At 32.8% G+C, this 27100-nt stretch overlaps 1 protein-coding gene across 4 annotated transcripts in view; it reads left to right on the forward strand.

Moving 5' to 3' along the window:
• The first annotated feature begins 475 nt into the window (after window positions 1-475).
• The window catches only part of LOC149485814 (voltage-gated delayed rectifier potassium channel KCNH8-like), a 42584-nt gene continuing 15959 nt past the window's right edge, over window positions 476-27100 (forward strand). For all 4 annotated transcript variants that reach the window (XM_089699109.1, XM_089699110.1, XM_089699111.1 and 1 more), the window contains exons 1-2: window positions 476-623; window positions 18814-18928. In XM_089699109.1, the coding sequence (XP_089555235.1) occupies window positions 18853-18928 (76 nt within the window). In that variant the 5' untranslated portion in view covers window positions 476-623; window positions 18814-18852. The remainder of the gene's footprint in view (window positions 624-18813; window positions 18929-27100) is intronic.

Here is a 27100-nt window from a genome sequence, read left to right on the forward strand (position 1 = left end):
TTTCGAGAGTATTATATTACGTAATCAAATATGTAGAGCGAAAATAGTAAGAATTATGAAAATAAAAAATAAACTCTATTTCTAATGCATATATGTATAAACTCATAATATGAAACCTATAAGTATCTTGAACACTATTATTGTTTAATATTTGTTTTTTATTTTATTACAATATCCTCTTCAATATGTTTAATGTATACTACTGTAGAGCAAGTAAAAATCAATTTTTGGCGGTTATTCAGGCTATTCTTCTTTATAACTTTAAATCCCCAAAACAATAACTAGTTATAGACAAATAAACATCGTGACACTAATGAGGGTGTTTTTAAGTCCCCGATAGGAAGTATTGGGGCTAGGGGAGACGAGAGGTGGCCCGGGGAACCTGTAGAACGTAGCGTATCTGTTGCGCCCGCCCGGTGCCTGCCGCCCGCCCTGGCCGAGCCGCAGGCAGTCTGTGTCCCCGCGCTGCCCGTCACGCCGCGTACGCGGTCTCGCCTCGAGAAACCAGACGCACGTGTCTTAAATCTTTGTGTTAAAAATACGATGCATACAAAAACATATCGCGTGTTTAATGTGTACGCGCACTGAATTTTTGAACTTTAAACCGATTGGTTATAATTAAGGTAATGCATTTGTAGTATTCTGTGGATTTTTTTTATTATAATGCTAGCGAATGTATTTTTTTTATTACTGAAACTGCAACTGCTGCTATTTATTTTCCAAAATAAATAAATAATCCTGTTCTATATTAGAAGTAAATAATTTTTTGTGGGAATAGCTTTCTTAAGGACGATTCAAATACTTTCAGTATAAATCTTTCAATTTGCGGAAAAGATGGGACAATTTACTATGTTATGTTAGCGTGTGCTTATAAAAGCAATATTAAATTTTTTCCATAATAAATAATCTCTCTATTATTTACACATGAATAGATCCTACGCAGTATGTCTACGATAACATTAATTAATAAAAGCTAGTTGAAACTCACGGTTGCAAGGAAGAATCTATGTTTTTATTTATATCTTGAATATATTATATTGTTTGATTATCCTCATTTCTAAATGTTTAAGTGAAGCATAATGTTAAATATGTGAATTATTTGATTTTATTTTATTTGAATCGTATAATATATAATATTATATTTACTTGAACATGGATCTAGGAACCTTTTAACCAGTTTGACAATGCTTTGTAAAGCGTAAACAGAACCTACCAAAAAGAGCTCCTTTGTACCTACAGTGTACCTTTGTGAAGTGTCTCGGAAGTGGCAGTAATTTAACCCTTTTGAACTAAAATCATGTGTTCATATTATTCAACATACGACTAATTTGTATGATATCGTTATATAAAATATCAATATCTCTATGTTATAAATAAAACTGCTTTACAACATTTTCAAACAAATTTAATTTATTATAGGGACGAGATTAAATTTTACCTTTTATGCTAAACTTTCTCTTAGAAATATTCACTTCACGGCAATCAAAATTTGCTTATTCAGAATGAAGCAATTCAACAAATCCCCGATGATTAGAGAGCCGAAGTAAAGTTGTGGAATGCTTATCTGTATCCGCTATCTCCGATCAATACAGATAGTATAGAATTTGGCAGTGTTAAATACATTTTTATGTTAATTCGTCGAATTAAATTCATAAGGAATGTTTGTGTTAGGTACAGTTTTTCGCACTGAGTTTAGTGTTGTGGAGTAGTTGCCGATTTTAAAGTGATATTTTGATAGTGAACGTGAAGTGATTAGTTGGTGGGGGGTGAACCAATGACCGATAGAGGCGGGTTGCGCTCCATCGATCCCTTTCCCGCCACACCGGCGCGGACCCACTGAGTGAGTGCATACACGTGCATATTCATACAGCTCTGCTGTGATTTTCCAGGGCCACAAAGCCTAGCAATCTCATTACTCAGGTTGACACAAGATAAACTTGTCATACCTGTGGAGATAACACGTACATACAGTATAAAGTCTTAAACAGGATTATGAGAGGTTTATGATTTGTCTCGTGCTAATTATGAAAAGCGTGTAATTATTCTTGTTGTTCAACGTACTCTGAACAATTGTTTAAGTGCAAAGCAATGTGACTAATAATAGAGTTATAGCGCTCAATCATTAAACGTTTGTTACCTACTTTTGTTTTTAACGATAACGTGTGCCTCGTTTTAAACTCAGAATGGCAAGATTTAAACAGCTTCCTGGTTTGAAATTTTTTGTCGAATAAAAAAAATAAGTATTACAATCAAAATACAATGAATCTTATATTTGTTATTAAACGGTGTTGTTATTAAACGAGAAAATTTATAGCAAATTCTATCAATTAAGCAAAAAAGCATTGAGGGAAATATCGATTAGGTAAAACAGAGTGCTATACTTAATCAGTATTAGGTACCTACACAATTGAATTTTATTTTACAATAAATTTGTATTTACAAGGAACTGAGGGCGGATCTTGTCCGACGTGACGTTTAGGTTCACGCGGACTGCAGTCATCAGAGGTCATCAGCTTAACACACTATATTAATGAATGTAGGATTGTAGGTAAAGAAGAAGTAATGAAGAATATTAAAATGTTACCGACACAATCAGCCGCCACAGATCCTAATAAAAATTTAAAAATACTTTGAATAAATACCACAATCATAAAGCAACATGGTGGGTAGCAAATATTTATTTACACTACGCTACACTACTCGCAGACGTGTAGAAATATTTGCGGTGAGCCTTAGGCCAGTAAATCAAGCTTTTCTATACGATCAGGGACAGCGGAAAAATTGTATAGCCCAGTCAACTGGGTTTTAGACCAAATGGCGATTATTTTTACCCTGAAATTTACGGCTACGAGAGGTGGCCCGGCAAATGATCAATAAAAATCGATTGTTATGAAAGACCACTTATTCCTTTGTTATAGATACTGCGAAACATATATTACATTACATTTTATTTTAAACTGTTCCCTATTTTCAGAACTGAGTTCTTGTTTAAAGATTTCACATGATGATTTTATGGTGGCTTGAAAGTTATAGTTTTGGTAAAGTTATACTGTTCTAACTTTTTCATCCTGTTTTCCTAAGCAATTTAAGAGAATAAGTAATTGTCTTAATTAAGATCACATTATCTCAGTTCATAGAGTAGTAAACAAATCGAAATGTTTCACAGAAGATCTAAACGCTTTGTTGTCTGCAGATTAGAAGTTGAATTTCCTAAAGGAACAACTTGTTAATTAAGGAGTTAGAGAATTATTAGATGTTGAGTTAATATGTAGACCAAGTATAACTGGGACCCGTTAATATAATTATTCTTACTACACAACTTTACAAATATGTATTATTGGTCTACATATAAATACAGCTAACATTGTAATTTCCCGTGACAAGTAAACAACAAACAAAATGATCACTCTGATTGTTGTTATAGGTAATAGGTATATTGTGTGGATACTCAACAAAACATTAATGGAATATCTATTCTGACAAAATATACTTTAACGTAATGTGTATTCTTCCATAAAATAAGGAAAAATGACAGACTTTTAAGGTTTCCTCTATTCAAAAATAAGGTACAATTCTCCAAGACCATTACTTCTAAGTTCTAACCATGAATGAGGTTTTTTTAATGATATGTAAACGTAATAGAATTGAACGAAAATCCAGGAATTATTTAAGAAAACAAAATACTAACATTATGTCAATATATACCTAAGCTATCCGCTCGCAGCTTAAAAATAGATTTTTCACCGCGATAAAAAGTAGCCCTGTCTGTATGTCACTGTTCAACCTTCTTACTATCTCCCCCCCCCCCCCCCAAAAATATCATTAACTAGTTCCCATGCGAAGTGACAGAAAATTAATACTTAGGGCCGATTTTTCAATCGATGGTTAAAACTTATCCGCGCAATAAAATATTGCACGGTACCTAATATTAAAATGTCACCTGTAAACTGTCAAAGACGGGCAAAGAATACATTTTTGAAATGGTAGTCTAATACGTTATTCAACGAATAAGTATTAACCAAGGATTGAAAAATCAGCCCTTAGTGAAAAAATGCACTACATAAGTAATAAGCGAACTTTCATTATTAGGAGAATAAACACCGATGACCGAGCGTTGAAAATGTTGCGACTTTAACCATATGTATCCATTTCTTATATTGAGTTTTTTTATATGATAAATTCACTAACATCGTCATTCCTCCTATTTATTAAGTAGTTAGCTTTAACATATTATTGCAACGTAGTTTCATATTTTAAATTGGTTCATGTGGTTTGTGCATGTTTAATTTTATTTCTCCTGTATAAAGCAACGATTCGTCAATTCCCTTCTGTAAGGGAATTGACGAATCAACATCAACATGTATATGGGTAAACCACAAAAAGGGATTCTGATCATTTGCAAAAGGCTTTACCTTTGACAATCAATTTGACGACATGCTAGCGTTGACAAATAACGATTTGGAATGAAATTCGTAAGGTATGCCTCACTTTTGATGTAGGTATGATGTCTCCTTTTCACAGAAATGGTAAATGTAGAAATTAACTCGTGACCCGTAAATAAACATTTGTAGGAGAACAAGAGAAATATTTGTTGAAATTCTACCAAAGAATCTGTAAGTAAAATATTATCGATTAGCTATAAATAATAACACAACGTCGATTGCTGAAAACGATACACAGTCCACAGGAATAATAGAGAATGAGATACATTTATTTGAGTTTGTCACATGTTCCGATTAACTCGGAGTTTAAACAGAATTATGAGTCTGCACGGGTAATTCATTTGTCTGCGGTTGATTCAGGACTAGCTCTTAAATAACATGATAAACAAGTTTAGATTTAAACAGAAATGTACACAAGCGAGGAATATTACATTAAACGATTAGGCTAAGGGAAGTACAAAACAAATTGCTATTGTGAAGTCAGCGGGAACGCGAAGGAATTTAAAGCTATTTTCGTTTTATTAAAATACTTTGATACATCCAAATTCTAATGCGGAGAACAAAATGTAATTAAACGAAACTGTTTAAGCCTTATGCTAAAATAAAGGGTTAATTATAGTAATATTTCCAAATAATAATTACCTATCATTAAGCGTTGAAACTTGAAATTAAAACCAATTTGATTCGAATAAGTTTTTCTTAATGGAAGGACTGAAAAAATAAGTAAAACTTTTTACAAACAATCCTATCAATTTCTATTTTCAGAATTTTATTGACAATTTCAAAATTTTATTCCCAACAAGTAAACCAATTAATGAAGAATGAGTCAAGGCAAGCAATAGTGTTTTCCAGATTTTGGCAATTTGCCCACCCACGTAAACTGGTAACTAATTGATAGTATTCAAGCGAAAATATCGGACACGTTTCGTTGTAGTCGTTGTTATAAATTTTTGTTGAATTGCTATTAAATTATAGAAGCTCTATATTATTGTTATACTAGATGCTACACCCGGCTTCTCTTGTGTTGACCTGGTATAAACAAAAATATTGTATGTATTACCTAAACAGCAAAGATATAAGCCTTCCAGTGGAGATTTTTTATCGGTCGAGTTGTCGTTGTTAAATGGTAACCAACAGAAGAAAATATTTTATCCATATAACAGAAGAAGAGATAATAATATGTAAGTACACTATAATACGTAAAAGTAAATATATGTATATCGTGATTTTATCATGTAAAATTTGAATAATGAAATCTTGGAAGGAGCCATGTTCAATTATTTTATCTCGTTGTAACTTATATAAGATTAGTAGCGGGTGTATAAATAAAGCCTTACATTTTGTGTACGCAGCTACGAAGCTATGTTTTACAATATTGATAATAATCTGTAGATAGTCGTGTAGCAATTTGAGATTCAATTAAATTTGAATGATTCTCCGTACCTTGTCTCAAGTTTATTTTAAATAAACATAATAGCAATTGGAGCTACCTCTATCAATCAATCATCATCCATACACATATAAATATATTGGGTTTATACCGTCGCAGCAATCATATCGAAGGTTTATTTTTCAGTTTTTCAAACAATTGCTCTTGATAAATAATTCTAAAACTTAAAATACCTATACTATAATTTGGTACAATATACCAACATAAATGTGTGGTTTTATCATAGAAAAATTTATATATTCATAAAATTATAATCCTGCCCATACGTATATAAAAATAAACGAATAAACTTATAACCGCACCAATTTATATTATTAAAATATTTCAGCGTCCAAACAAATAACTTTAGAATAGCTGTTATAATGTGGCGCAGATATTACTTTTAGTAGAAAAGCGTGGGTATACGTTATCATGCAAACACTTTGTAACATTTTATTAGCGTATCTCTTTGAAATCTCGTTAATCCACCTGAAGTTGATGATATCATTGCAATGGCATTATCATTCCCAAACGCATTCTGTGCCACGTGCCATTAACCCTCTTCGTATGATTAAAATGGAAATAAAACAGTGTGAAAGAAAAAATTGTTTGGAGCGACGCCAGAGCGATACGACACACCATTTTATCTTCTTATCACCCGTTTGTCATCAAACAATTAAGTTTGTTTAGACTCATTAGTTTATTAACCTGTCATCTAAAATATGTAGGTACAATTATTTTATATTTTATGAAGAGAGGAAAATGTGGGAAAAACGTCCGCCTCCCGCACTTTAGAAGCGGGGCCGAATGATTTCCGAATGTAATAAACTTGTAGAATGTAGGTAAACCATGATTGCGTCTACTGTGGTTTTGAACAGATGTTGCTTGTTACTGCTTTTAAAATAACAAAACAATTTTAACACAGTTTTCTTTGAGATACTCGTTAACGTCTTTTGAAGCTATAAAAGAAAAATGTAAAGGGCATAATATATCTGCAAATTTAATTCGATTTTATAATGTAAACATTTCTTTTAATTTAGCAATTCCTTTTCACTTTATAATACTAGTCTGTTTACCCCGGTTCCAATTGATTAGTAAGTACCTACTATTTTTGTAGGACTTTAATTTTTTTTTCCGAATCCGAGCAGATATAGATATCTACCATACAAAAACATAAAAAAATATTCAGTTCTTTTTCTTCCTTATGCTGAGCTTATAAAATATATATATTCTATATAATTTCCAATATTGCGGTTATGCTACGATGATGCAGAATTCAATTATTATCAAAATATGTGGCCACAAATAATTGTGAAGTGTTTATAGTTTTGAATATATTATTCACTAGTTGTAGTTAATAAATAACTAATAAAATCCATTTAGTTAAAATCCTCCTCATAGTATAAACGCAAAAGTTTGTATCGATATAATATGTTCGTTACTGCTTAACACTAAAACAGTTAAGGGGATTTGTAAGGGTCCAACGATAGATTATAGTCGTCAATCGTCATATAGGCCACTTTTTGCCATGGCACAACGCGACTGAAACCGCGGCCTTCAGCTAGTAAACCTACATATATTGTAAGGCTTCATTAGTTATAGATAAAAGATTTCATAGGTATGTATTATGGTTGTAAGTTGATGACTTGCACTAGAGCTTATAAGTACTAGGCCGTTGATCTAGTGGAAAAGTTTGCGCAGCTGAATGAGTTTTATAAAGCACGGAGGGTATAAAAATCTGTGGCTATTTTTCGTGTTTTCCCTCCGTATTCCTCGAATATGTTTTAGTTTGTAAAAAATTAAAATCTGAGCGTATTTTCGGGTAACCTAGAAATGAAAACATTTCGTTAAGACTAGATTAATTAATATTGAAACATTTTGAGCTCTATACAATTCTTTTGAGGCTCTTGATTAAAAATAAATACATATTTATAATCTGTTTTTCTATATACTCTCATGTTGTTTGAGATATTTATTGTGTTTCATTCGATATTTTATTCTATAGATTAAAGAAACACAGGCATGTATATCTCTCATAGGTATAAGGTTCAGTTTAATTCATAATAGAAAGAAAAACATAAATATTATCTTCTTTCTTATATATAAAAATGAATCGCAAAATGTGTTGGTAAGCGCATAACTCGAGAACGGCTGAACCGATTTCGATAATTCTTTTTTTATTATATTCCTTGAAGTACGAGGATGGTTTTTATGTAGAGAAAACGTAAATATGTACCACGGACGAAGCCGGGGCGGTCCGCTAGTCTTCTTATATATAAAAATGAATGGCAAAATGTGTTGGTAAGCGCATAACTCGAGAACGGCTGAACCGATTTCGATAATTCTTTTTTTATTATATTCCTTGAAGTACGAGGATGGTTTTTATGTAGAGAAAACGTAAATATGTACCACGGGCGAAGCCGGGGCGGACCGCTAGTTAAAAATAAAACTAAATTGACATAGAAGGTTCAGCTAATTAGTTTCTATTTGAAGGACAATGACTTGTTGTTCACTTTTTACGAGAAAAACAAAGAAAATAAATATACTAAAGTTCTTTTATTTATGCTTACTATGACGCACCAACGAAGCTTTCATTACTTATCCGGATAAGAAAATTAAACTTCTGGCCTTGAGCAGTATCCATAATAATTCTGTACCTACGTTTTTAAATAAATTTTCTTTTAATATAAAAAGCTTACTTCGAACCACATCGCTTCTACTTCAATATACCTAGCTACTTTTATTTTAGCTATCAGTAAAAAAGAAGATAGCTTTTGTTGCAATCTGTTCCGTATTTACCCTGTGAAGTGCTTTGTTTCATGCTCGAATGTAGGCCGTCTTATATATTTAGCTTAATTGCAAACTAATTTAAGATTTCCGTACTCTCACCTTTCACTACATCTGGTTTAAACAATACATCCTCAAACAGCTGGTATGAATCAACAAAAATTTAAGATTAAATAAAGCTTTCTTAAGCTTTTTTGACAAAATTATAAAAACTTTTGGTTCCACAATGTCGTTTATCCTTAACAAACTGTTTATAATCTTGGTATATCAATCATCTTCTTATGATGCTGCTGTATAATATCGGTTTTACGGACTTCTTAACTATTTAGCATAAAACAGCAACTACAAGAGTTTCTTGGGAGATCATCGTTCACTATGTGCCATAGATAATATCTATGAGCTACTACTACCTATGAGCTTTCCATAACTAAAGTACCTGATAAACCTGTACCTGTGGTACCTGATGAAGCAGAACAAATATAATTAAACAAATTTCTCCTAGACATGATTGCTGATAAGCACTTTAAATTACAGTTTTTGAACGAATAAATACATCGTGAATACATCTACCTATTGCAGCTATGTAGTATATAAGTTTTTCTACAATTTATCCATGGTGTATAATCACTTCTTCCTTTAAATTTATGGCCAGTAAATATTCATGCAAAAGACAAGCCAGTAATTGAAAGCGCAGTGAGAAATCATTTCAAATACTTATTCCGCATTCTTAGAGATTTATATCCCTCTCTATCTTATTTTTACAAAATGATACACCTGAATTCTACTATGTTCCTTGTAATGTAATCTATTATTTTTAATTTAAAAATTATTTTCTTTTCATATTGCTGCCAATATTTATGAAGTAATATTATCGCTCATTTCACGCCTTTCAATCTAGTAGTCTTGACAGATATAGGTATTATTTTATTTGCATACATTTCAGTATTATAAATCTTCACATGAAAATATGTAAAATGTTTTCATTAAAGTGTGCGAAGGAAACCTAACATTTCCGAATTCTCAGCATCCAAATAACAGCTTAGTAAGTACACAATCAGATTAAACACAGTTAAGAGCGTAGAGCTATTACGGTATGATAAGAACTAAAGCCTCCCAGCTGTCACTCCGGCCAGCTTTGAGCTTGCAGTTTGCTACGCGTTATACCCCATTTCGAGTTGAAACGGCATCTACAATGAACTAAAGGGATCTCGTTTAGATGTGAACTGACCAGATACAAAGTTAAAGCGGGCATTATAAATCCGTATTAAAATAAATTATGTTAAAGGATTTAAGTAAGCGACCAAATAAAAAAAGTAAAGACTGTTGTTTAATGTTGCAAAAATTCAATTGTTTTTACTTTACTGTGATTCTTTCAAATTCTGTGTATTAAGGTAGAGCCATTTTAATAGGCAACATTTGACAGTTCAACAAAATTCAACAACGTAACCTAGTAACGACTACATAGAATAACATGATATTTCGTTTTGTTAGAACTGCACATTTGCTTAACTTTTTTCAATTACGATTACATATTTATTATAATAATGACCGATATAAGTAATTTTAGGATTTGATTTTACTGATAAACCATTCTAAACATAATAAACAATTTCTGATTTAAAGAACTGACGTCGCTACAATTTTGTGTCAATAAACCTTTTTTCTTTTTAAATACCAGAGACGTTACTCTAAAAATCGAAATCTGACATCTAGAATCGAATGCATTGATTACTTGGGAATAAAAATTATCATAAATTATTGACATGTGTTTCAAGTTCGATTGACTAATGTTTCAAGTCCGTATCGATTAATTCACTTTAATCGATGTTTTTATGCAGGTTACCACCCTATGAAGATAAAATTGATAGACGTCAAATGTTGCCTATTAAATTGGCTCCACAATACCTATACGTATTCTCTAGTTATACTCTATGTAGCATATATTATGATGTTAATTTAATTCATAAAAGACATCTAGATATCACTTCATGTAGATTGTAGATGTATTCTTTTTTCTCAGTATACATTATCAAAGTATTGAAAAAGCAATATGTCGATTTCTAAGTAGGTTCGAGTGAGGTAAACAAACAAACTATATTTTATGATTATAATATTATGTCAATGAGGTAAAGTAATAATGCGATAATACGCATCAATAACCGAGATAAAGTTTTGATTGCGTCATAAATTTATCAAACAATATGATAAATAAATTTATTATTATTATCAAGCTGGAAATATAAATATTTTGCAGATTTTTTGTACACAAATGATATAAATATCAAACAGGTTTGAATAGCATGAAGCATTAATATGTAGGTAATGTTATGATCACCCGTGCCCAATAATCGATATAAGGTGAAGCTGAGAAAGGTATCTCGTTACTAAGTGGCTAATCTGGTCCTTTATAAATTGGGTTAACCCTCATAGATAATATTCCACGTAAAGGTACATACACTTTCCCTTAAGATTTTGGATTAAAATTATAACAACCTTTGAACAAAAGCTCTCCCATTAAGTAGCATAATCTGTGAAGGAATCTCTAAATCAACGTCAGCCTAAACAATACCATGTGTTGTACTCTTGTAATCCTTGACGTAATTTATTTTATACGAAATTCCATACGAAAAGGCTTCCTAAATAATGGATGGTCGATCATTTTGATTGGGCTTAAATATTGGGTTGTAACTTGTATCCTAAAATTTATTGTACAAATATAATTGTATTAACGTAAAATATACCTACACCAGCTTATGGTATTCCCAGTGGAACTAAATTCGTATAGTAGATGCGAATAAGGAAAATAAGTGAGTAAATAAAGTTATTTATGAATGGAATATTTAATTTTCTAATACCAAAGGAATAAGTCAGATGACCCTGTGTTTTGTCTTTCAGCTGTTTGCATTTCAGAAGAAGAGAAAAGAAGATTCTTGTGATCAAAATTTGAAAACAATTTTTATTGTCGAGGATCGCTGGCAGCCGGAGTGCTACTATAACAGCTTAACCGGGCTTACGGTTCTTGACGGCGATTTGTGGATAAATGCCCATTTTACCACAGATATTACTATGCATGCAAGTTTATACGTTTATACCTCTATGTACACGGTATACCTTCGGCAAACTCTGGATAAAACGATTTAGCATGACTCCATGGAATTAGCAAGTCATATAAACTTTATTGATCAGTGACATAACTATTAAATATAAAATATGACCCGTAAATCCATTTGGGCCAAACGAGCATTTTATTATCACATTTTCAGAAATTATTTCGAATCTGAAATTAACACCGTGCTCACTTTACGAGCAGAACCAAGATCTCGCAAAATTTGTCATTTCGTTAAATGGTTTACACCGAGAGTGAGGCATGAGAGAGAAATTTATCTTTCATTAAATGTAAATTATTATAAATGGGTTCACAGTGGAATTAGACCGAAGTCTAATTTAACTATCTATGAATATAGCTATATCAGCAGCAGATTACCATTTACCATCAACTTTATGCATGTGAGCGAATAATAAATGACAGAATTTGTATCACTCAAACAATTTACAGATTGATTCCAATTAAAAAAAACCGGCCAAGTGCGAGTCGGGCTCGCGCACAAAGGGTTCCGTAGCAGCAAATATAATAAATTACAGTTAAATCAACCTATCTCAAAAACTATAAGAGATACTTTGATCAAACCAAAAATCGTTGAAAGAGTTAATTAGCATGCATCACCTCTATTTTTTTTAGAATTTTATACCCCGTAGTTATAAAAATAGAGGGGGGGGACATACTTTTTACGACTTTGAGAGCTGATATCTCAAAAACCGTTCACTTTAAGAAAAATGTTTTTTAGAAAACTTTATATCATTTTAAAAGACCTTTCCATTGATACCCCACACGGGTATGTACATCGAAAAAAAAAATTTCATCCCTCAGTTACATGTATGGGGGGCCCCACCCCCAATTCTTTTTTTTACTATTTAGTGTCATATTTTTGTAGCGGTTCATACAACACATATTCCCATCAAATTTCATCACTGTAGTACTTATAGTTTCCGAGTAAATCGGCTGTGACAGACGGACAGACGGACAGACGGACAGACGGACATGACGAAACTATAAGGGTTCCGTTTTTGCCATTTTGGCTACGGAACCCTAAAAACATACTTAAATTTTTACAGTGTCTGTTTTGTATAAATAATACTTTTATTTATTAGGAATTTCCTCAAATGTTCATATTGTAAAATCCATGTTATTGTTAGAGATAAAGAGAAGATAAAGTACTTGAAAGTCATCAGAACTTTATGTAACACTCAAATGAGATAGTACTTGCATCTAATTTTATGATGTAAACATAATGTTTATTACATCCTATTGTTTCATCCCATTTGCTCTTCAAAGTAAATATTTTTAACTCATGGAAAATAGTGAATTTTGCAAACGGAAATAAATAATTCTGGTGTAGTAATAATGTGTAATAATAAATCGGTATACTACGGTTGTAGGTAATAGAAAAATATAGGTAATATACGTAGGTACTGCGTATATGTCTGTCTATTTTCTAATTTTCAACGTAGATCCGTGTCTTAAGAAAAATAACAGGGATCCACGTCACAAATGTCCCTCTATTTTTCACGCTTAGCGACGAAAACAAAAAGTTAAAGAAAATTTTTCTAAGACATTTATGAAAAAAGTTCCTAACGAATCCACGTTGAGTTTTATTACATAAACTCTCTACAATTGGGTCGCTCTAATGTTCTACTTCAGTATTACCGACTGTATCCATACTAATATTATAAATGCGAAAGTAACTCTGTCTGTCTGTCTGTTACTCAATCACGCCTTAACTACTGAACCAATTTGCATGAAATTTGGTATAGAGATATTTTGATACCCGAGAAAGGACATAGGCTACTTTTTATCCCAGGAAAATGATGCAATCCCGTAAATCCCACGGGAACGGGAACTATGCGGGTTTTTCTTTGACTGCGCGGGCGAATCCGCGGGCGGAAACCTACTCTGAAATATGTACAGGCCAATTTCTATTTCGTTCTTGGTCGCAAATCGCAATGCACAATACTTTAAAACTCTAAGTTTTATTTGAGTACTAGCTACTTCTATTTGCTGTTCGAAACTTGGATGGTACGTCAAACTTTATAAAAAGGTTTTCCTTTTAACAAATTTTATTTGCATAATACAGTTGACTGGTTTTTTATTCGATCAATCATTAATATTTATATCGATTCATAACGCACGTCACGTAGTATTTAAAGATCGGATAATTAAGAAGAAGGTGCTAAAATCATTAGTCTTTCTTTATATTTTCTTGAGCCTATTCAATGAAACATCTAAAATAATATCATCAACAACAAAAATAAATAAAGCTTTACCATCGACCTCATATAAAAGGTTCAATTTCTAAAGGAGTTTCATTTCTTTGGAAAAAGGCTAAGAGGCTAGTTAATAATACTAGATATTTGCGTTTGAGGTTCTGAGAAGAGAGAAGATAGCAATCTGTAAGGTCACATTTATATACAAATGAAAATTAATATGCATCTTTACGGTAAACTTTAACAAAAGCATTTGTAACATTCAATCGTGGCCCATAGTGTATATGTTGCGTGTCAACGAATATGTCGCTAATATGTCGTAAAAACCATAAAATTATCTAGTTTTAACATTTTTGTTGTTACATATTATTCCTATTTCATATCTTTCGAGTTTTTATTCGCATTTGTTCCCGGTCTCATCTGGTTTTTCATTAAACTTAATTTACGTTTGTATTTGATTATGTAGTGGTTATTTATTTGGTATTTAAAATTATTACAGCAAAATTGAAATAAATAGGTCTATATCGGTTACATCATGATCTTGTGTAATTTCATTTTATTTAACTAAATAAAAATTGAAGCTTTGAATATTCAGGTGTAAGTATCTTTACTTAGAAAGCTTACTCGAGCTACATATAAAAGGTGAATATTTAATTAATTTTAATCTCATTGTATCAACTCAAAAACAAAATTTACAACGGTGGAAGAGAAACCTGCGGATGAATAGATATAATGCAATAAGGAACGTTTGGCCATTTCTCAGCAGAACTTAAAAAGTCATCTAATTTATCAAAGCGAAAAATAGCTTAAGTTAAAACAAAATGTTTGCAAAACTTAAAGATTTTTTTGTACCTATTCCTCAAATCAAATAGCTTTATATTTGTAGGTTATTTTTATTTATATTTTCCATACTCAAATGTACACAATATCTACAGTTCTATTCACGTTTAGTCAATTCACGATTTCTGTTGCCAATAAATTATAACCAACGTTATCATCAGATAATAGAAACACGACGCTGCACCGGCCGTTATCAATAATGAATTGTGAGTGTCCGCAAATACATGCTCCTATAATATAATAATATTATATAGTATATCTAGTATCTACTAACATATTTTCAATGTACTATATGAAGGTGCGTACGGATAGCGCGTTCCAGTGTTACGCGTAGTCGAGAAACACTGTCCACGCGTACATTGGATACGCGTACAGCTCCTGTACGGACCGCCGCGAACCTGTACGCGAGGTCAATCGATCCAAAACGCTCCGCGAGCCCCATGGCTATGTCATTCGCCATGACTCAGAATTTTCAGTTCATTTGAAATTGCCTTCCATGCATATTGGCGTAAATCGTTATTTCGATAATCATTAAGTGTGCTATCCCACATGACCCGGTGAAATTCATAAAGTTGAATGAATCTGATAATATTTTCATTATTAAAACTCGAAGAGCACGTGAGTTCATTTATTTTGCCGTCCAAATGTAGCGTAGCCGGCCTCGCGAGTTCTCTTTGACGCGTGACCAAAAACCGACTGACGATCGGCTCGCGCTCAAGTTGGCTCGCGCGGTACGCGTACCCCAAGAGTGAACGCGTAGCTGCAGGTATGAACTAGGCGTTCCGGACACGCGTAAACTGGGAACGCGTACCAGGCTACGCGCAATCCGTACGCAGCTTGAGTTTATTTACATAGCGAACCTTCCAAACACATTAATTGAAGCAATATGACATCTGCGTAATGTCTGTTTGGATGAATGTTATGTTTGTTTTTGTATCCAATAAAACTTGTTATAATTAATTACATAATATGAAGTTTCGTAATGGAAGTTTTGTCAGAAGGACTAAATACAAGGATATCAGTTACTTTCAAAATTATCATTTTATTTTATTTGATCTTTCTGTGATAGAAATGATCAATATGTGGTCAATGGCTAAGTGCCGAAATGTTAGTTTAGTAAGTACCTACCTATCTACCAAAGTATTCAGTACATGTCATATTATAGAAAAGGGTGTAATACTTTTCGTTCTTATATATGAATTCAAAAAGCACGTGCCCAGGTGGTCGTCACAGTTGTTATGATTGAGTGATTCTTGTCATTTTCTCTCAAGTAATAATCTTCAGTTATATTTCAGGTACATACTTTGTATCTACGTAAAAAATTTAGAGGTTCGCATGAAAAAATTAAGCTCCTTAATATTGGAAACGTAAATAGGGCTTTTTTTATATATTTTAGTTTCTACAAGACAGATGTGTTTTATCTTAAATATCACTTATCCTACAATGTAGGTTCGGCAAGGTAAAACGAAAATGCTACAATAAACGTTTAAGATTAACCCACAAGTGTCCCGACTCCCGTCTTATTCCTTTGTGACCAGTCGGGCTTATTCTATATATCTATACATACCTATGTCTTTGAGTTTTCGGTTAGTTGGAGAAGCTGAATCTCTCGTAAACCAAAAACCTTTTCAGTCCCTAATACCACAATACAAATTACTCTTAGTAAATTACAATATTTTTTCCTTTATTCCAAACATATTGACACTATTTATGATATATTTATGAATTACTAGCTTCCGCCCACGACTTTGTACGTGCATCCCCGTTTTTCCCCGTTCCGGCAAGAATTTCGGGAAATCCTTTCTTAGCGGATGCCTACGTCCTAACATCTACCTGCATGCCAAATTTCAGCCCGATACGTCCAGTGGTTTGGGCTGTGCGTTGATAGATCACTATATCAGTCACCTTTGAGTTTTATATATATAGAAGATTATTTGAGTACCATAGAATTTAAAGTTATATATTCATTGCTTACCTATACGACTATTAGAGAGAGATATTACATTGAGATATTCCATTCGAAATTTATGTAAATCATACAAATTTATGCCTATTTGAACCTGATTCTTACCTCTACATCTGATTTATTATAAAAACTGAAATGTACCTTAAAATACATATGAATATGAAGATATACTTAATAAATATATTTTATTGTTTCTTGTCAGTGAACTTTGTGACTTTTGTAAATATTGAGATAGTCTGATTTGTTTAATCCCTATTTTATTGCAATTAAATAAGGATCCTACTCGATGGCACGTAAACATCAGTTCTTTGAACCGGCTATAATTTTTACTTTGAATAAAGAGAGCGCTTACAATTGTCTGTGATATTTTAACCTTTTTTAAAACAAATACATTTTACCTTTTAGGTCATCGTTATTTTGTAGCTTTCAACATAAAAGATTGGATTAACGTTCGTTGAGTTGAAATAATATTTGGCTTATACTTTAAGTCATTGCTTTTATAACAGTAATAGATACTTTTGTTTAATAGATATCTACGCATATTATCCATCTGCGTATAACTGCTACTACAAAATACATTGTAACTTATAGTCATAGTAATAATTAATTACAATTATATATAACTGACGTCTTTTTCCTTTGCGTAGTGGTAATTAATAATAAAGTGAACAAATAACAAAATGACTCTATCTTCGTTAATTAATTGTGCCTAATAAAAAGTCTTGATCTACACCTTCAATTACTTTCGTCTAAAGAAATCGATCATTTAGGTAAGCAATATATAATACATCTGCGCCTACTATACTTAATAGTTAATACTAGTAGAGTGGGTCCGTACTCCGTACTTTTATGTGACAGATTTTATGAGACTATATTTCTTATAATAGCGTATAATATAAGAAAATACTATAATAAAATATTGTCTAGACTCTGGAGTCTAGACGTTATTGCAATGCACTTCGACACACATGAAGCACCACCGCATCTTATTGCGAACCTATAACGCATCTAACAAAGGGAGTATCTAACCTCGAAAACCCATTAATTCATATTTATTACCCGCGCATTTATGAAACATAAAAAGTTTACGAGAAGGTAGAAAGGCTGCAGGCATATTCTAGCCCGCTCAGTTTATGGGTCACCTTAAATAGAGCTTTAATTATACAGGGAGATTTATAGCGACGGCTAATGAAAATCCCGATGCTACCGACAACATAAATTAAAATTTGTTATACCATAATCTATAATAAGATTTGCTTTCGTTCTCTAATCTAACAGTTAGGTACACGTCGTATTAAATATTTATTCTGGCATAAAATATGTCATAAAATTTTATACTTTGTATATCCGTTACAATAAGATCTTAATTCATTTTAAATCATAAAATATCACAGCGTTTTGTCAGTATTGCGTTATAAATCACATGCGAAATAATATGTACTTTTCATGTCAGCACTTAAAAATTATCTCCTCGTTCTTGATTTGAAACGTGTCGGCCGGAGCGGAAAAAATAAACAAAACTGCTTATTTATCCAGACAAACGCTATAATTATCGCGTTTTCCATTTTAAACTTTGAGTCGGAATATATTTTACAAAATTATGTAAACTGTGACAATATCAGAAAACAAAAACACATTTCAAATGAATATGCTTATTTAAATTATATAACCATTAATAAGATTTCAGATAAATTTATCAATTTTTGGATTCTATTTCATTTATTAATTTTTAAGTACCTACTTAAATATTTTATACATCTGACTTACTGAGTGTGACTATAATATAAATATGTTCTACGTGCTGCACTATTTTATCATGTAGGTATCAATGATGAAAATCACCTAATTTATACAATCAATTACAAAAAGCTGGTTTTGACAGAGATCGCGAAGGATATGCTTCAGAGCAGCCGTGAAAATTGCAAAATTTATTGCGTTTACCGCGTGCTTAAACGTTTTTCCTGTTCTGGGATTGAAATAGATTGATGGATTTGGATAGTAATATCGCGTAATGTTATTTTTTGCAGGTGGAGGGGGAGTAAGCGCGGGGCGCGCGGCGCGGGGTGATGCCGGTGCGCAAGGGGCTGCTCGCGCCCCAGAATACCTTCCTCGATACTATCGCCACTCGCTTCGATGGAACACGTAAGCTTTTTTATATGAAAAAGACGAAAAAAGGTCTTATAGAAATGTTGTATGTGATCGGTAGCGTGACACGGTTCAATTATAGTATTCAATCACTTTTTCAAAGTTCGTGTTTATCTATCACCAATATTATGGTTTTCATAAATATCCCATTTATTAAGGGACAAATTTAGTAATAAAGAAAGTAGGTAGGTACAAATTTTACGATGTATTAAATTGCTTCTATCGTTTTTAATATCACGAGTAAAATATTCAAACATTTTCCGCTATCTTAAATCATTATTCAGTTTCATGTTTTCCATTAAATCTTTGTGACCGAGCTCAGCAATTATTATGTGCAAAATGCAAATATCAATAAAGTTGAAAAAAATACTTTTTACACATCATACATTTCACTCTCCATGTAGGTCGTAGGAGATAAAACATTCATTGAATATTTTAAAATTAAATGACACGCTCTGAGCGAGCCAACGTTATGAAAAATTTTAACGGTCTATAACTATGTGTACTTAGTAAATAAATATTTTAGAATTAATAATTTTCAAAATGAAAAGAGTAAAAACACGAAGTGAAAATGAACTACTGCCCTTTGAAATCAAAGGATTGTAAAACAGTTAAGTTGTTAAAAAACTATTAAAACGAAGACTATAATAATAGACTCATTCAATGTTACACTTCTGTTACACGTGTAAAATAAGTTTTTATAATTCCTCTTGAACAGTAAGTAGGATTTGTTATTTAATCTCTAAAAATAGCGTTTTATCGAAATAGAAAATCAGAATACAAAATATGAAATAACATTTTGTACCAACATTACCTACATTATAGTTAATTATAGGTACTACGTGCAGAGTTGGAAACCTTTAAGTTTATATTTTAAAAATAGTAGATACTCTCCGAGAGAGCACCCTTGAGAATAATTGGTTGAAATCGTTGGAAGACAACGATATCGGGAACTCGTTTTTATTTGATCCACAACATCGAAAGGAAGTAGGAAGAAAGTTCCATTAATTACAGATATCTGGAGGGTTAATAGAGCTCTGGAAATACTTTCCCGCATTTGTACCACACAAAGAGCATTTGGGTGTGTTTGTTCTGCGTACTTACATGAATAATGACTATGAAAGGGGTCTGTGGGTAACGTACATATTGGGCCTTTTATTAGTCGAGTAGATACATATGAAAAACAAGCTTTCCATTATTTACATATAATGTAACAGTAACCGTTTCTTTTTATGTAACGGTGTTTGAAATACATATTATGTTTGTATTCATAATATTTCGTTACGAAAGATCGCAGGGATTAAACTTGCTTTTATTATAAATCATTTAATAATGCCAAATGCCTACATAATCAATAACTTAATTGTCTTTTTAAAAAATAGTTTTATAGGTTAGGTTAGAAGTTAGCTAGCTTCAGATAATGGAATGCCAATTATGTCAAAACGAAGACTTGTGATTATCGTATAGGTATGCAGATTGCAGACCCTTCTGCAGACATGCTTCACGTTATTATATTATGGTAGATATCCTAAAGCTCAGCAAACATTTCATGAATATGAGAGACTACTTATAAAAATAATAACTATTATGAGGGTGAAGCGTGAACACTGAACATGTTTGCATGTGAATAAGGGTGTATAACAATAATACATGTATTACACTTATGTAAATGTAGGTCGATAGGTATATGAGAATCGAAGTGAGACTACATATTATATTTTCAGGATTGTCAGGTATCCAAAATATTTAAGTATTTTGTTAAAAATATTATTAGGTAGGTATATTGTAGAGGTAAACTGGTTACAGGGATCAAGATAACATATTGTTTCCAAGAACAGCAAGTCTCTATAATTCTTGTAACAATCGAAATCTATGCAAAGCAAATCTTAATGTTCTATTAAACGATTCAGCTTTCCTATACATATTTGAATTGCAAACGATTTACTGCTTACACGGAGCTAACTCAACCACTCACAGTTTTGAAATGACTTGTACTATCAGTTAATAAACCAACGTTATATTTCTAAAGTAAATAAAATACTGCCTAGCTTCACTTTATTGTTTGATTGTAACCACTATTTATTTAGTTTAACCAAATATTTACACAATTAATTAATAGTGAACCACTAATGAGCGTGGCTAGCGAACAGTGACATACGTATTACAACTATTAAATAAATCATTACTTCTCTACATTTCGAGATAGCTGATTTTATTGTTCATTTCAGCGTTCTAAACGCGATGGTGATGCGAGTAATAAAACCAAGAGTATTTAGGGCTTTAAATTTGATGTGCAACATTTAATTGAAGTGGTCGAATTGCACATTATGAGTAGCAATTGGCGCCAGTTTCAATTAACTGAGTGTTATTTCGATACAGTCGAATCCTCAGCGCATTGACCGTAGGTACTCCAGTAAAATAAGCCAGAGATTCGCCAACGTGCACCATATTGCAGTCATGACCGCAATAAAGTTATTTCTAGTTAAATGGGCCTATTCGCTGCGTGAATTCTTTTCCTGCAAACAAGAACAGCTTTATATGAATAAAAAGCGACGGCAGATATAACCTAAGAGCTTTGCCTAAGAGGTTGTAGAAAAAGTATTCTCTGATTGCGTAGCTTGACATTTTCGCTCATCATTGACATAGAATCCAACCAATCTACATTGCATTTATTATACCATTAACACTTTTTTTGAGTTTCTTAAACATATAAATAAACATCCTTATAATATAAAATAACGAGCGCTTGTAATCTAATGCGTTCTAAACCTCTTACGTCTAATGTTCATTTTATGCGTTTAGACTGCTAACTATTTTTATTATTTACACATACTCCATATTTATTTACATGCATTAGGTATACATGAAATTTATAAATCATACATGAAAAAAATACATGATGGAAAATGCGTGTTTCTTGAATATTAATATGTGTTTTATTACCCGTCACTTTGCCTTAGAGAATAAACAGTCTAACAACTTGGAGAGCGACTTCCTGTAATATAATGTATGGCTATAGGGTATATGTAACCTTATGAAACAAATATGAGAAAATAATACACTCGTATACAGTATTATCAGCGATGGTAAAGATAAATTGCTTCCCTGAATTACAATCAAGTATTTTAAGTAATGATTGAAACACACAATGGCATTTTCGTCCACAAAGGCCTGTAGAATATTGAAAGAAAATAATAATAAGCTCAATACACATTTTCATCAATTTTCAATTTTGGTGAACAAATATTGACGTACCTGGAGATACGCTTCATGACCGCAAAGTTTTTATTATATATTTTCTTTCTGTTCTTATACAAAAACTTTGGAACTGGGATTATTTATGAAAATATTATGATAAGTTTCAAGAGGGATGAAATAAGATTTAAGGTCGTGTCTCATTGATCCATGGGTATTACAGAAAATCATTTTGTCGTCCCCGGTTCATCTTTAAGGCTTCACTTCTGAATAAGTTAAATGAATGCGAGTTTCATCGCATTGTTCTAATTTAAAGAGAGATCAGAATTGCGAAGAATTTGGGGTGAAATATAAATTACCGTACCCCGTTACTATCTCTCTCTTTGTATTTTTTAATCATTCATGGGATATTTTTGAAAAAAGAAATGTATATTTAGACATCGTTTTATACATAGACCGACAACTCTGTATGAGTTGGTATCTAGGTATCATTTAACGTATTATTTCTAAACAAATTTGTTTACACTAACCGAACTATCAAGCTGATAGCGCAACTTGTTTCACTATAAATAAAGGAAATATCATCTAACTTGATTGTGGCGGGACGTTAAATTTCATTATAACTGGAAGTCGTTAAGCACCTGTCCGTAGACTGGAGACATAATCGAATGGGGACTGAGTACGGAGGGAGCAGACGTCTGCTAGACTAATTAACTATAACTACATCAAGATAACAGTACTGTTTTACAATTTAAAGCAACACTTTAACAAAACTTCAGTTGAGCTATCTCTTTTCTAGTTTTATTCCGCTGCGGCCGGTTTAGCCCAGGACGGCAACAAAAAATATAGTCTATGTAACCCTGGAATTACGTAGCTAACTAACTACGGGTGAAATAATTTCAACGAATATTCTTTCCTCTTTCGAATATGTGTGTTTTATATACTAAAATTTCAGCATGAAATATCTTAGAGGCGTCCTATTAAATGTTATACGGATGTTAATAAAACTAACAATGATTTATTCGCCTTTCTATTAATTATTATGACTCGATATTGACAGAATTTTCAATGAGATACAGCCAGTTATTAGTTAGCTATTTAGAAGGAGGAATTAAGGCTACTTGGGCGAATGGAATAGCGGGCGTCACCTCTTCGTTTTATATAATAATAACTATTGCCTTATTAAAATGAAGTCCAGTGATGCGACATGTAAAGCTTTAGTTATTTAAGATCCCTTTTTTATTTACATTGCCAATTTAAATTTATAATAAAGCGTTGACCAAAACGGTCAGTTTATCACAAACGGCTACGATTAACATAAATTGAAAATCAATTAATTCCAACATTAAATTATAGGTATTTGATTTAGTCACCGAATAGATGTGAGTGAATTAAACGCACTGATGATAATAACGTGTTTTCACCGAAATTTTGCATAATGTAGGTATTCATATTAATTATGAAATGGTTAGATATATTTTAACATCTTATCCAGGCTGTTCTTATATAATACATATATCTAATTAAATAATTTTAGGAAACTGAATTATAACGATTAGTCCATCTCATAGTAAAAATTAGTTATATTTCCGAGGCAAAGAAATAATTTTTGATGTTTGACGTTAAGGAGCTTGAAAATTCAGTAGTTGGGTACCTACCTAAGTTTTAAGTGAGGCTACATATTTTATGTGAATGTTGCAAAGTTGCAGCAAGTTAGAACGCAGTGTTATATGTTGTCAAACACAAATAAACTTAAGTTATAACATTCTTGTTATTTTCCTGAACATAGAGACGTAGTACATATTATCTCAATGACATAGAGAGAAGTTAACATTATTTTCTTAAAAATTGTAAAGCGTTTTCTACACAAACTGAACGGTGGTTTCGAAGAAATGCATTATGTTGATATGTATATTGATTTATATAAGACTTTGGTAGACGTTTAGAAGGCTAAATGTACATGCTATTAAACGAAATGAAATGTGCTTTCAAATCGCATACAATGACACGATAAGCTATGGTAGTCATAAGTCATAACTAGGTAACTGACTCTTGTTTATTATTTAAAAAAATACGTGTGGCACTCGGGGACTGCCGCGGTAAAGCTATTGCATAGCATGCCTTCAAGCCACACCTCCGAGCCCGTCGGAGTGGGGAGCGTGAGGTTTTTTCGTTACGGAATTTCTCGATTCGGTCCCCGCGCTCAAGGCCCGCGATAGAAGCTATGCAATAGCTTAAAAAATACCAAAATGCCGATGGAAATAAAAGCTATACACACACTTTTGGAATTTTGTGTCAAATCAATTATGAAAACCTGATATTTATGAAAGCAAACAGTTTCTTTATAAGTATTTCATATGAAACGAAAATAGACATTAATGCTTTCGCAATTATCAGTTGTCGCGTTGACACAAAAGCTAAAAGCAAAAAGTTCCATGAAAAACCTGACGTGCAGTGAAAAGAATCGCTACTCTACTTATAACTTCTAAAATGCGAGTGGGAATATAACAGGTACCTACGTTCTTTTTTCTCGTAAAACAAACATATGCATTGTAATTTTCACATCTATGTACCTAGATATGTACTCTTATTTATTGAAATGTGAGGAGATATTATAACACCTATGTATTGTAATGTAGTCAAAACATGATTGTGTAAAAAAGGTTTCTGTTAGCGTAAGTATTGAACTTTTCTTCTAGTTAGTTTGTAATTAGATTAACATAATATAATTTAAATGTAATCATTCCAGCCTTTCAGGACGTCCACTGCAGGACATAGGCCTCCCCCAAAGATTTCCAAAACGACCGATCACCAGCGGCCTGAATCCAGCGGCTCCCCGCCACTTTGATCAGGTCGTCTGTCCATCGCGTTGCAGGCCGTCCCACACTGCGACGTCCTGTACGTGGTCGCCACTCAAGAACCTTTTTGCCTTAAGAAACCCCGAGCATAGCCCGTTCCATAGCTCGTTGAGCGACGCGAAGCTTTTGCACCATGCCCGCGGTTAGCGACCACGTCTCAGATCCATAAGTCAACACCGGTAAAACACACTGCTCGAAGACTTTCGTCTTCAGGCACTGAGGGATTTTGGACGAAAAGATGTTGCGTAGTTTCCCGAACGCTGCCCAGCCGAGTCGGATTCGACGATTGACCTCTTTCCCGAAGTTGGACTTACCTAACTGCGCGCTTTGTCCCAGGTAAACGTATTCGTCAACAACTTCGAGAATAGAGTTTCCAACTGAAACCGGAGTGGGCACAACATGGACATTTGACATGATTTTCGTCTTGTCCATGTTCATGCTAAGGCCCACTTGTTGTGAAACTCTGTAGAGGCCACTGTTGTTGCACTATTCATGTGTATTTTTTATGTGTATCTTTTTGGGGGAAAAGAATGCCAATACTCGCCACGCTTGGCAGGCGGGTTGGCGAGTGCAGTTGATGGTGGGGGAGATAATGCATAACGCTGCTGCCCGTTTGCATGTAGTTAACCCTTAGTCGCCTTTTACGACACCCACGGGTAGAGATGGGGTAGTGCTATTCTAGGCCGGCACCACACGGCGAGTTATATATTTAAATGCAATACCAAATATAAACTTTAAGTAGGTAGGTATTATGTTTCTAAGAAAACAATGCTTATCTAACACTTTATTATAACCATAATGTTTATCCAGTAAAACATTTTGGTAAGCACTTTAATTAACAACCAATGTGTAAAACTTTATTTCTCTTCACGTCTGAATCAAGTCTCGCCTCGCCTAATTGAGAAAGTTTTTGTAAGCTTCCAGCGGTTCCAATAAGTATATTTGACCCCGAAAATAACTTCTTCATTCTATTCAATATTTTATTCAAATTAATGTTCAACGAATGTCTCTAATTGGAAAGTCATGTACCTTCTTATAGGTACGTAAATATTTGTGTAAGTCGAGTCACACGGAGGAAGACTCCTTGTGCAGTTCAAACTTCAAAATTTTTCGCAAAATGCACTGCATTCAAACTGGTTAATTAATAATTTTCATTCGCTTTACTCAATATTCAAATCAATAAGTGTTCTCTTGGAATAACGCTCTAATAATTACGAACCTATTCAATTAGCAAAGATCAATGAAATAGGTACGAGCCGGAGCAAATCAAACAACTTGAGAAACAAATCGGGTTAAAATAACATAAGTAGGTACTATGATATTTAAGTTCAATTACAATAATCTATAATCAAATATATGTCAAAATCTGTCCCATTCCATTTTATTATAGACAGATGTACAATACACCAAGTGAATTGACCTGTAAGTAAGATGAATATCCTAGTTTCGTTACATTGTAGAGAAGCTATATTCAACCGCATCAGTGTCATCAATTTTCCCTTTTTTCCCAAGGGATCAGGTCATTGTAAGGATTGGAGCGGATTTAAAAAGAATTACGCATTCCTGCAGCTTTTTTCGTAAAAGTTATATGGTAGTTAATACGGAATATTAAATGGATATTACGGATATTATAAAAATATGTGGCGACTTCAGATAACTACATGCTCAATTATAATTCATATTTTATTACGTTAAAGCAATAACAGTATGCACATAATATGTTGAAAAGATTAATTTTAAATAGATTAAAATAAAAGCTAAAGTATTTAACTAGCCTAAACGAACACCTGTTTAACTTTATTGGACAAAGAAAATCCCTCGTCGTGTTCGAGGAAAACAGCTATTCAAACAAATTTGTTGCCGTTATCGGACCTCGCAAGTCCATCAAAAAAGGTTATATTATATGATATACTTATTCAGGTATATGAGTTTGAATGCGCCGTTAGCAGGTGGGTGATCGTGGAGAATCGGGTGGAGCAATCAAAACTTATCCCTCGGACTTATATCACTTTGTAATATTCCTGAAGGTTGGCTGCGCTTTAGACTTTAGTACCTACTCACTGCACAAGTTAGACTGCCCTCCGGAAAGTTATTTATTCGTTATGTTTATTTGAGT

The sequence above is a fragment of the Colias philodice genome, chromosome 9, assembly GCF_061535455.1.
Source record: "Colias philodice isolate Cphi_HAF_F1 chromosome 9, ilColPhil1 Martin Lab GWU primary, whole genome shotgun sequence".
Lineage (NCBI taxonomy): Eukaryota > Metazoa > Arthropoda > Insecta > Lepidoptera > Pieridae > Colias > Colias philodice.